We start from the raw sequence: 12315 nt of genomic DNA, 5'->3' as shown, positions 1-12315 counted from the left end.
GAGGAGGCCATTCAGCCCCTCGAGCCTGTTACACAGGAACAGGAGGAGGCCATTCAGCCCCTCGAACCTGTTACTCAGAAACAGGCGGCGGCCATTCAGCCCCTCGAGCCTGTTACACAGGAACAGGAGGAGGCCATTCAGCCCCTCGAGCCAGTTACACAGGAACAGGAGGAGGCCATTCAGCCCCTCGAACCTGTTACACAGAAACAGGCGGCGGCCATTCAGCCCCTCGAGCCTGTTACACAGGAACAGGAGGAGGCCATTCAGCCCCTCGAGCCTGTTACACAGGAACAGAAGGAGGCCATTCAGCCCCTCAAGCCTGTTACATTAGGAACAGGATGAGGCCATTCAGCTTCTCGAGCCTGTTACACAGGAACAGGAGGAGGCCATTCAGCTCCTCGAGCCCGTTACACAGTAACAGGTGATCTGCACCTCAACCCCATTTACTAGTTAAACGTCTTTCCAGGCAACATACGCCCACTAAAGCCCTCAGCCTGCAGGAAGCTGGGGTGTGAGGGGAGAGAGCTGCTCCACACTCTGTGTTTAATGAAATCCCAACGCTGATCACATTTGAACACATTCATGACTTCACTGCACACCTAGCCCAGAGTGATTCTCCCTCACTCCGCGAGCAGCGAGAAGATATTCGGGCTGAATGTCAGGGAGGTGCGGCCACAGATAATGCTCCTCTCACTGCCGCTATCTGAAGCATTCCAATCAAGCAGTCGGAGGCAATGTTCCCTCACAGTTATTTTTGGGTCGCGCGGTCCCTATAACAGGCTCCGCCGCCCAGTCAGAATTCCACACGGGCGCGGATTTTCCATTTAAAGGCCGGTGAGCCGGCTGCACGGGAGCAGCACATTGTTGTGCAGCCATGCAGCTTAACGGGAGCACCGGTCGCATGATGTGTGAGCGAGTGTGAGTGTGAGTGAGTAAGTGAGTGTGAGTGTGAGCGAGTGTGTGAGCGAGTGTGAGTGTGAGTGTGAGTGTGAGTGAGTGTGAGTGAGTGAGTGAGTAAGTGAGTGTGTGAGCGAGTGTGTGAGCGAGTGTGAGTGAGTGAGTGAGTGAGTGTGTGAGCGAGTGTGAGTGTGAGTGAGTGTGAGAGTGAGTGAGTGTGAGAGTGAGTGAGTGTGAGAGTGAGTGAGTAAGTGAGTGTGAGAGTGAGTGAGTAAGTGTGAGAGTGAGTGTGAGAGTGAGTGTTTGAGTGATAGTGAGTGTGAGTGAGTGAGTGTGAGAGTGAGCGAGTGTGAGAGTGAGTGAGTGTGAGAGTGAGTGAGTAAGTGAGTGTGAGAGTGAGTGAGTAAGTGTGAGAGTGAGTGTGAGAGTGAGTGTTTGAGTGATAGTGAGTGTGAGTGAGTGAGTGTGAGAGTGAGCGAGTGTGAGAGTGAGTGAGTGTGAGAGTGAGTGAGTAAGTGAGTGTGAGAGTGAGTGAGTAAGTGAGTGTGAGAGTGAGTGTGAGAGTGAGTGTTTGAGTGATAGTGAGTGTGAGTGAGTGAGAGTGAGCGAGTGTGAGAGTGAGTGAGTGTGAGAATGAGTGAGTGAGTGTGAGAGTGAGTGTGTGAGTGAGTGTGAGAGTGAGTGTGTGTGTGAGTGAGTGTAAGTGAGTGAGTGTGTGTGTGAGTGAGTGTAAGTGAGTGAGTGTGTGAGAGTGAGTGTGTGTGAGAGTGAGTGAGTGGCAGCACCCTCGTTCCAAGCACTGGCACCTGCTGGACTACGTCATCGTCCGAGCGAGGGACCGCAAGGACATCCGCATCACCCGCGCCATGACAGGAGCTGACGACTGCTGGACAGACCACCGCGTAATCCATTCTGTCATCTCCATCAATGTAGCCCCAAAACAGCGGCGGCAACAGAAACAATGCCGCAGGAAAATTAACGCTGGAGCACTCAAAGACCCCGCTAAGAAAGCCCTATTCAGCCTGCGCCTCACAAACAACCTGACGACTCCCAGTGATTCAGAGGCACAGAGTGCCCACAGCGTCTGGTCTGCACTCAAGGCCTCCATAATCAGTACCTGTGAAGAGACGCTCGGTCACGCAACCAGGAAACACCAAGACTGGTTTGACGAGAATGACCAGGAGATCCAGGAGCTAATAAGTCGCAAGTGCAAGGCATTCATAGAAACATAGAAACATAGAAGATAGGAGCAGGAGTAGGCCATTCGGCCCTTCAAGCCTGCTCCGCCATTCAATGAGATCATGGCTGCTCATCCAAATTCAGTACCCTGTCCCTGCCTTCTCCCCATATCCCTTGATCCCTTTAGCCTTAAGAAATATATCCAACTCCTTCTTGAATATATTTAATGAACTGGCCTCCACCGCCCTCTGTGGCAGAGAATTCCACAGGCTCACCACTCTCTGAGTGAAGAAATTCCTCCTCATTTCAGTCCTAAATGGCTTACCCCTTATCCTTAGACTATGACCCCTGGTTCTGGACTCCCCGGCCATCAGAAACATCCTTCCTGCATCTAGTCTGTCTAGGCCTGATAGAATTTTATAGGTTTTGATGAGATCCCCTCTCAATCTTCTAAACTCCAGTGAGTATAAGCCCAATCGACACAATCTCTCCTCATACGTCATTCCTGCCATCCCAGGTATCAGCCTGGTGAATCTTCGCTGCACTCCTTCCATGGCAAGAACATCCTTCCTCAGGTAAGACGACCAAAACTGCACACAATACTCAAGGTGTGGTCTCACCAAGGCCCTGTACAACTGCAGCAAGACAAGGTAAGCATGCAGGTGCAGCAGGCGGTTAAGAAGGCAAATGGTATGTTGGCCTTCGTAGCAAGAGGGTTCGAGTACAGGAACAAGGATGTCTTGCTGCAGTTGTACAGGGCCTTGGTGAGACCGCACCTTGAGTATTGTGTGCAGTTTTGGTCGCCTTATCTAGGAAGGATGTTCTTGCCATGGAGGGAGTGCAGCGAAGATTCACCAGACTGATACCTGGGATGGCAGGAATGACGTATGAGGAGAGATTGGGTCGATTGGACTTGTACTCGCTGGAGTTTAGAAGAATGAGAGGGGATCTCATTGAAACTTATAAAATTCTAACAGGACTAGACAGACTAAATGCAGGAAGGATGTTCCCGATGGTCGGGGAGTCCAGAATCAGGGGTCACAGTCTAAAGGTAAGGTGTAAGCCATTTAGGACAGAGATGAGGAGAAATTTCTTCACCCAGAGAGTGGCGAACCTGTGGAATTCTCAAAAGGCAGTTGAGGCCAATTCATTAAATATATTCAAGAAGGAGTTAGATATATTTCTTAAGGCTAAAGGGATCAAGGGATATGGGGAGAAGGCAGGGACAGGGTACTGAATTTGGATGATCAGCCCTGATCTCATTGAATGGCGGAGCAGGCTCGAGGGGCCGAATGGCCGACTCCTGCTCCTATCTTCTATATTTCTATGTTTCTATTCGCTACCCGCCAATCCATGGGTACCGTTCCAGAGTCTATCGAGTTCTGGAAGATGACCAGCAATGCATCTACTATTTCTAGGGCCACTTCCTTAAGTACACTGGGTTGTAGATTATCAGGCCCTGGGGATTTATCGGCCTTCAGCCCCATCAATTTTCCTAACACCATTTCCCTACAAATACTGATTTCTTTCAGTTCCACCCTTTCATCAGGCCCTATGTTCCCCGGCATCTCTGGGAGGTTATTTGTGTCCTCCTTTGTGAAGACAGAACCAAAGTATGAATTTAGTTGGTCTGCCATTTCTTTGTTTCCCATTATAAATTCCTGATCTGGAAACAGCAACAGAACTCGAGAGCAAGAAAGCAGCTCTACAGAAGCCTGAAGGTCGAGGTCCAACAAAAAACTCGCGACCTAAAGGACAGATGGTGGGTGGAGAAAGCACAGGAGATCCAGCAGCTAGCCGACAACCATGACGTACGTGGATTCTTTAGCGCAGTCAAGACCATCTACGGCCCAAGCACCCAAGGCCCTTCCCCACTGTGGGCCAAGAACGAAGAGGTACTCATCAAGGACAGGGAGGAAGTCAGTGCCCGCTGGAAGGAACACTTCAAAGACCTCCTTAACTGAGACTCTGTCTTCGACACGAGTGTCCTCAACTCCATCCCGCAGCATGCTACCCGCCACCATCTCAGCACAACCCCAGCCCGGCATGAGGTTGAAAAGGCCATCTGACAACTGAATAACAACAAGGCCTCAGGAGCAGATGGAATCCCCGCCGAGGCACTAAAGCATGGCGGAGAAGCACTACTGGCGCGAATTCATGAACTCATTTCTCTTATCTGGAAGGAGGAGACCATGCCAGGGGATCTCAGAGACGCCGTAATTGTGACCATCTTCAAGAAAGGTGACAAGTCCGATTGCGGTAATTACAGAGGAGTTTTCCTGCTTTCTGTCACAAGGAACGTCATCGCAAGAATCCTCCTCAATCGCCTTCTCCCAGTGGCTGAAGAGCTCCTCCCAGGGTCGCAATGCGGATTCCGCCCACTAAGGGGCACAATGGACATGATCTTCACCGCACGTCAATTACAAGAGAAATGCAGGGAACAGCACCAACTGCTGTACATGGCCTTCTTTGATCTCACAAAGGCCTTCGACACTGTCAACCGTGAGGGATTATGGAGTGTCCTCCTCAAATTCGGCTGCCCTCAAAAGTTTGTCACTATCCCCTGCCTGCTTCATGATGACATGCAAGCCGTGATCCTGACCAACGGTTCCACCACAGACCCAATTCACGTACGAACCGGGGTCAAGCAAGGCTGTGTCATCGCACCAACGCTCTTCTCGATCTTCCTTGCTGCAATGCTCCATCTCACCCTCAGTAAGTTCCCCACTGGAGTGGAGCTAATTTACAGAACAAACGGGAAACTGTTCAACCTCCGTCGTCTCCAGTCCCGATCCAAGGTCGTCCCACCCTCTGTCGTCGAATTACAGTATGCAGACGATGCTTGCGTCTGCGCTCACTCGGAGGTCAAACTCCAAACCATCGTAAACACCTTCACCGAAGCGTACGAGAGCATGGGCCTTACACGAAACATCCATAAGACAAAGGTCCTCTACCAACCTGCCCCCGCCACACAGTGCTGCCCCCCGATTATCAAAATCCACGACAAGGCCTTGGACAACGTGGACCACTTTCCATACCTCGGGAGCCTACTGTCAACAAGGGCAGACGTCGACGACGAAGTCCAACACCACCTTCAGTGTGCCAGTGCAGCCTTCGGTCGCCTGAGGAAGGGAGTGTTTGAAGACCAGGACCTCAAACCCGGCACTAAGCTCATGGTCTACAGAGCAGCAGTGATACCTGCCCTGCTGTATGCCTCAGAGACATGGACCATGTACAGCAGGCACCTCAAAGCACTGGAGAGGTACCACCAACGCTGCCTCTGCAAGATCCTGCAAATCCATTGGCAGGATAGGCGCACCAACGTCAGTGTTCTTGCTCAGGCCAACATCCCCAGCATCGAAGCTCTGACCACGCTCAATCAGCTCCGATGGACGGGTCACATTGTCCGCATGCCCGATACAAGACTCCCAAAACAAGCACTCTACTCGGAGCTCCGGCAAGAGAGCCCCAGGTGGGCAGAGGAAACGCTTCAAGGACACCCTCAAAGCCTCCTTGAAAAAGTGTAACATCCCCATCGACACCTGGGAATCCCTGGCCCAAGATCGTACAAAGTGGAGGAGAAGCATCCGGGAAGGTGCCGAACACCTCGAATCTCTTCGCCGGGAGCAAGCGGAAGCCAAGCGCAGGCAGTGCAAGGAGCGCACGTCAACCCAAGCACCCCACCCACCCGCCCCTTCAACCACCGTCTGCCCCACCTGTGACAGAGACTGTAGGTCCCGCATTGGACTCATCAGTCACCTGAGAACTCATTTTTAATGTGGAAGCAAGTCATCCTCAGTGCTGAGGGACTGCCTAAGAAGAGAAGGAGTGAGTGAGTGTGAGTGAGAGTGAGTAAGTGAGTGAGTGTGAGTGTGTAAGCGAGTGTGAGTGAGTGTGAGAGTGAGTAAGTGAGTGAGTGTGTGTGTGTGAGAGTGAGTGAGTGTGTGAGTGAGTGTGAGAGTGAGTAAGTGAGTGAGTGTGGGAGTGAGTGAGTGTGAGATTGAATGAGTGAGTGCGAGTGAGTGAGTGTGGGAGTGAGTGAGTGTGAGATTGAATGAGTGAGTGTGCGAGTGAGTGAGTGAGGTGAGTGAGTAAGTGTGCGACTGAGTGAGTGAGTGAGGTGAGTGAGTGAGTGTGCGATTGAGTGAGTGAGTGAGCGAGTGTGAGTGTGTGAGTGAGTGAGTGAGTGTGAGAGTGAGTGAGTGAGAGTGAGTGTGCGAGTGTGGATCACTGCTCGTCGAGCCCGATGTGAATCAGGGACATCACTTTGCTCTGGTGGTGTGGGAATCAGTCACAGATTCCGGGTAATGAGGAACGTCCCGTCAGATCACCCTGAAATCCGAGACGCCCTGAAGGATCCGTCCTGTCGGGGTTTGGACTGCGGGGGAGTGTTCCATTGCAGTTACATTACCTTCATATCCACTGACTGCACTTCATTGGCTGTGAAGAGCATTGAGCTGCCCTGAGACATGATGAAACTTTCTTACAGCGGAACACTATTGCAGCAGTTCATTGGCTAGAGCATCAGTGAATGCAGAAATATTTAGACGCAAATCTTGGTCTCGATCCTGCAGCTTACGGGCTGTGCAGTACAAGGAGGCGATGGGGGGAAAGTGGAGCGGAGGATAAGAAATATACACAAGAAAAGAGAAAGAATGGGATGTAAAGTGATCAGATGGAGAGCAGGCGATGGTTCATAGAATCACACAATGATACAGCACAGGAGGAGGCCATTCGGCCCATGGTGCCAGTGCTGGCTCTTTGAACGAGCTCTCCAGCTAGTCCCACTCGCCCCTGCTCTTTCCCCACAGTGTCAGACAAAAGGAGGCAGGATGAGAGACATTGGACAAATAAAAGACACAAACAAGGCCGGGGAATGTGTGAAGTGTTAAAGCAGGTTAGCTGGAGGGAGAAGCACGAATTCCTTAACCCAAACCTCCCACCGTGTGGGGTGTGTGACACCAGCGGTAATCAGCTCTTCCAAATCCTTCAATAAAATTCCAATTTCATGATTAACTGGTAAAAGAAAGACTTGCATTTCTATAGCGCCTTTCACAACCTCAGGACACCTCCAAAGCGCTTTACAGCCAATGAAGTACTTTCTGAAGTGTAGTCACTGTTGTAATGTGGGAAACGCAGCAGCCAAATTGCGCACAGCAAGCTCCCACAAACAGCAATGTGATAATGACCAGATCATCTGTTTTTCAGTGATGTTGATTGAGGGATAAATATTGGCCCCAGGACACCCGGGATAACACCCCCTGCTCTTCTTCGAAATAGTGCCCTGGGATCCTTTACATCCACCCAAGAGGGCAGACGGGCAACGTTCCTATTAAGGTGTGAGGCCGCGCGGCAGCGCAGTGCTCGGCAGCTCCTGCGTAGCCGGTTCACCGGCTTTTAAATGGGAAATACCGAGCGGGCGCAGAATTGTGAATGAGCCATACACAAAAAAAATTAAATGCTATATTGCAGACAGGGCCTCAGTTTAAAATCTCATCTGAAAGACGGCACCTCTGACAGTGCAGCGCTCCCTCAGTACTGCCCCTCCAACAGTGCAGCGCTCCCTCAAGACTACCCCTCCGACAGTGCGGCGCTCCCTCAGTACTGCCCATCCGACAGTGTGGCGCTCCCTCAGTACTGCCCCTCCGACAGTGCAGCACTCCCTCAGTACTGCCCCTCCGACAGTGCGGCGCTCCCTCAGTACTGCCCCCCTCCGACAGTGCGGCGCTCCCTCAGTACTGCCCCTCCGACAGTGCAGCGCTCCCTCAGTACTGCCCCTCCGACAGTGCAGCACTCCCTCAGTACTGCCCCTCCGACGGTGCCGCGCTCCCTCAGTACTGCCCCTCCGACAGTGCCGCGCTCCCTCAGTACTGCCCTTCCGACAGTCTCATGGCATCAAGTCAAACATGGGCAAGGAAACCTCCTGCTAATTACCACCTACCGCCCTCACTCAGCTGATGAATCAGTACTCCTCCATGTTGAACACCACTTGGAAGAAGCACTGAGAGTAACAAGGGCACAAAATGTACTCTGGGTGGGGGACTTCAATGTCCATCACCAAGAGTGGCTCGGTAGCACCACAACTGACCGAGCTGGCCGAGTCCTAAAGGACATAGCTGCCAGACTGGGTCTGCGACAGGTGGTGAGGGAACCAACAAGAGGGAAAAACCTACTTGATCTCGTCCTCACCAATCTACCTGTTGCAGATGCATCTGTCCATGACAGCATTGGTGGAAGTGACCACCGCACAGTCCTTGTGGAGACGGAGTCCCGTCTTCATGTTGAGGATACCCTCCACCGTGTTGTGTGGCACTACCACCGTGCTAAATGGGACAGATTTCGAACAGATCTGGCAACTCAAAACTGGGCATCCATGAGGCGCTGTGGGCCATCAGCAGCAGCAGAATTGTATTCAACCACAATCTGTAACCTCATGGCCCGGCATATCCCTCACTCTACCATTACCATCAAGCCGGGAGATCAACCCTGGTTTAACAAAGAGTGCAGGAGAGCATGCCGGGAGCAGCACCAGGCATACCGAAAAATGAGGTGTCAGCCTGGTGAGGCTACAAAAGAGGACTACTTGCATGCCAAGCAACGGAAGCAACATGCGATAGACAGAGCTAAGCGACCTCACAACCATCGGATCAAATCAAAGCTCTGCAGTCCTGCCACATCCAGTCGTGAGTGGTGGTGGACAATTAAACAGTTAAAAGGAGGAGGAGGCTCCAAAAATATCCCCATCCTCAATGATGCTGGAGCCCAGCACGTGAGTGCAAAAGCCAAGGCTGAAGCATTTGCATCTATCTTCAGCCAGAAGTGCCGAGTGGATGATCCATCTCGGCCTCCTCCTGAGGTCCCCAGCATCACAGATGCCAGTCTTCAGCCCATTCAATTCACTCCACGTGATGTCAAGAAACGGCTGAAGACACTGGATACTGCAAAGGCTATGGGCCCTGACAACATTCCGGCAATAGTACTGAAGACTTGTGCTCCAGAACTAGCTGCGCCCCTAGCCAAGCTGTTCCAGTACAGCTACAACACTGGCATCTACGCGGCAATGTGGAAAATTGCCCAAGTATGTCCTGTCTACAAAAAGCAGGACAAATCCGACCTAGCCAATTACCGTCCCATCAGTCTACTCTCAATCATCAGCAAAGTGATGGAAGGTGTTGTCGACAGTGCTATCAAGCGGCACTTACTCAGCAATAACCTGCTAACTGACGCCCAGTTTGGGTTCCGCCAGGGCCATTCAGCTCCTGACCTCATTACAGCCTTGGTCCAAACATGGACAAAAGAGCTGAACTCAAGAGGTGAGGCGAGAGTGACTGCCCTTGACATCAAGGCAGCATTTGATCGAGTGTGGCATCAAGGAGCCCTAGCAAAACTGAAGTCAATGGGAATCAAGGGGAAAACTCTCCATTGGTTGGAATCATACCTAGCACAAAGGAAGTTGGCTGTGGTTGTTGGAGGTCATTCATCTCAATCACATGACATCACTGCAGGAGTTCCTCAGGGCAGTGTCCTAGGCCCAACCATCTTCAGCTGTTTCATCAATGACCTTCCCTCCATCATAAGGTCAGAAGTGGGGATGTTCGTTGATGATTGCACACTGTTCAGCACCATTCGAGACTCGTCAGATACTGACGCAGTCCGTGTCCATATGCAGCAAGACCTGGACAACATTCAGACTTGGGCTGTCAAGTGGCAAGTAACATTCGCACCACACAAGTGCCAGGCAATGACCATCTCCAACAAGCGAGACTCTAACCATCTCCCCTTGACATTCAATGGCATTACCATCGCTGAATCCCCCACTATCAACATCCTGGGGATTACCATTGATCAGAAACTGAACTGGACCAGCCATATAAATACTGTGGCTACAAGAGCAGGCCAGAGGCTGGGAATTCTGCGGCGAGTGTCTCAGCTCCTGACTCCCCAAAGCCTTTCCACCATCTACAAGGCACAAGTCAGGAGTGTGATGGAATACTCTCCACTTGCCTGGATGAGTGCAGCTCCAATAACACTCAAGAAGCTCGACACCATTCAGGATAAAGCAGCCCGCTTGATTGGCACTCCATCCACCACCTTCAACATTCACTCCCTCCACCACCGGCGCACTGTGGCTGCAGTGTGTACCATCTACAAGATGCACTGCAGCAACTCGCCAAAGCTCCTTCAACAGCACCTTCCAAACCCGCGACCTCTACCACTTAGAAGGACAAGGGCAGCAGATGCATTGGAACATCACCACCTACAAGTTCCCCTCCAAGCCACACACCATCCTGACTTGGACCTGTATCGCCGTTCCTTCACTGTCGCTGGGCCAAAATCCTGGAACTCCCTTCCTAACAGCATTGTGGGTGTACCTACACCATATGGACTGCAGCAGTTCAAGAAGGTGGCTCACTACCATCTTCTCAAGGGCAATTAGGGATGGGCACTAAATGCAGGCCTAGCCAGCGACGCCCACATCCCATCAATGAATTTTTAAAAAACAGTGCGGCGTTCTGTGGAGGACACTGAAGGTTTATCGGGTAGAAAGGGCTGCTCAATTGAGCGGAGGTCGACGTATTGAGGCGATTAATGATGGGACGTTATCCCTAGCCTCCAGTGAGTGGTTTTAGTGACGAGTCTTTTCTTTGAATCAGGTGGCGACTTTAACCGCACTGCAGACCAGCGATCTAATCCTGTGGCACCACGAGCAGTCAGAAACCCGGCAGCTACACCAGTGCACCGAGCTTCTCCGAAACCAAGTCTCCGCCCTGCACAGTAAGGTCGGTATTCCTCGGCTAGGAGTAGGACATCCGTAAAACACTCGCTGATCGCTAATCAGCCCCACCTTGAACCTTGCTCACTGATATACAACCAAGCACAACACGGAGCAGTTGTTGTGATCTGGAACGCGCTGCCTGAAAGGACGGTGGAAGCAGATTCAATAGTAACTTTCAAAAGGGAATTGGATAAATACTTGAAAAGGAAAATTCACAAGGCTGTGGGGAAAGAGCAGGGGGGAGTGGGACTAATTGGATAACTGTACCAAAGAGCCAGACCAATCTAAACTATTTAAATAGGTGGATTTTTCCAATCGGAATTTCACAATAATGGGGCAGTAATTCCTCCCCAAACGCGTGAGTACGGAAGGGGTACTCACGCGTCTGGCCGGAGGAAATGCCGGTTTTCAGCATGCACAGCGCATGCGCTGAAAACCGGCATTTCCTCTCCTCTAACCCAAGAGTTGAAGAGGCTAGCGTGTGCGCTGTAGGGGGCAGCGCGTGCGTCTTGGATTTCCTCTGTTTTGGGGGATTTGCGCATGTCTAAAGGCCTCCGGTCTGTACGCTTGTAAAAAGCACACGTCAGTATTTATTTTTACAGGTAAGTGGTGTTTTAGTGCAATTTAGAAATGTTTTTTCCACAGGTTTATTATTTTAAAGAATCTACAATAAGGTAAGTTTAGTTTTAGACCCTTTTTATTAAAAATTTATTTTTTTCAAAAAAAAAATTATTGTTTAAATTATTTTTTTAAACTTATTTATACTTAATTTAATGATTGGGATGTTTTTTAAAATTTTATTTAAAGTTTAAATAGTGTTTTGGGGTGCAGTACTTCTCATGAGTTTGACAGTTCTTACTCTCAAACTTATGAATGAAGTTTCCCCTCCCCTGATTGGCTGAACAGTGCGCACCTGATCCCAGCCGGCACATCGCACTAACTACGCCGCTGGGTCAGGTTAGCACAGCGCGCCGGGATCAGAACCGGGCCACTGAAAGGAAACCCACTGCGGGCCAGGTTTCAGATGTCGGCGCGCCGGGTGAGTGCACATCGGGGGCTTGCACACGCGGCAAGCCCCCGACACCAAGTTCTGGGCCAATGTTCGGATAGAAACTTCAAAATTTTCATTAATCTAACGATTCAACTAAAAACAGTCTTGTTGGACCAAAGCTGTGAAGCATGAATTTCGAGTGCTGGTTAACAGTGGCTAGTCTATCAATAACCTCACTAACTAGTCACTGCACAATCCCGGTGCAGAAGCAAACCCCAACCAATGGGCTTTCACCGGTTGAATTGTGGAATTCAGGAAGAACATTCCTTGTTTCTGTGTTTCTATCAAGTGATCAAAGGAACCTTCTTTCGAAAGGAGCAGTTGTCCAATAAAAAAAAAATAGACATTTTTGGGGGGTGTTTGAACTCCTCATTAACACCCCGCCCCCTCCACCTCCGCCCCTGCCCCCAAA

The 12315-nt window shown here is 50.9% G+C and overlaps 1 protein-coding gene across 1 annotated transcript in view; it reads left to right on the top strand.

Moving 5' to 3' along the window:
- Positions 1-12315, top strand: part of LOC147107209 (uncharacterized) — a 151881-nt gene that overhangs the window by 43614 nt on the left and 95952 nt on the right. The window contains exon 6 of the mRNA XM_086008405.1: positions 10731-10856. Coding sequence (XP_085864531.1) covers positions 10731-10856 — 126 coding nt within the window. The remainder of the gene's footprint in view (positions 1-10730; positions 10857-12315) is intronic.

The sequence above is a fragment of the Somniosus microcephalus genome, chromosome 15, assembly GCF_052327205.1.
Source record: "Somniosus microcephalus isolate GS21.2 chromosome 15, FLI_Smic_1.0, whole genome shotgun sequence".
NCBI classification, from domain to species: domain Eukaryota; kingdom Metazoa; phylum Chordata; class Chondrichthyes; order Squaliformes; family Somniosidae; genus Somniosus; species Somniosus microcephalus.
The sequence above is the reverse complement of the archived record's forward strand: the minus strand, read 5'-3'. Positions and strand labels throughout refer to the sequence as shown.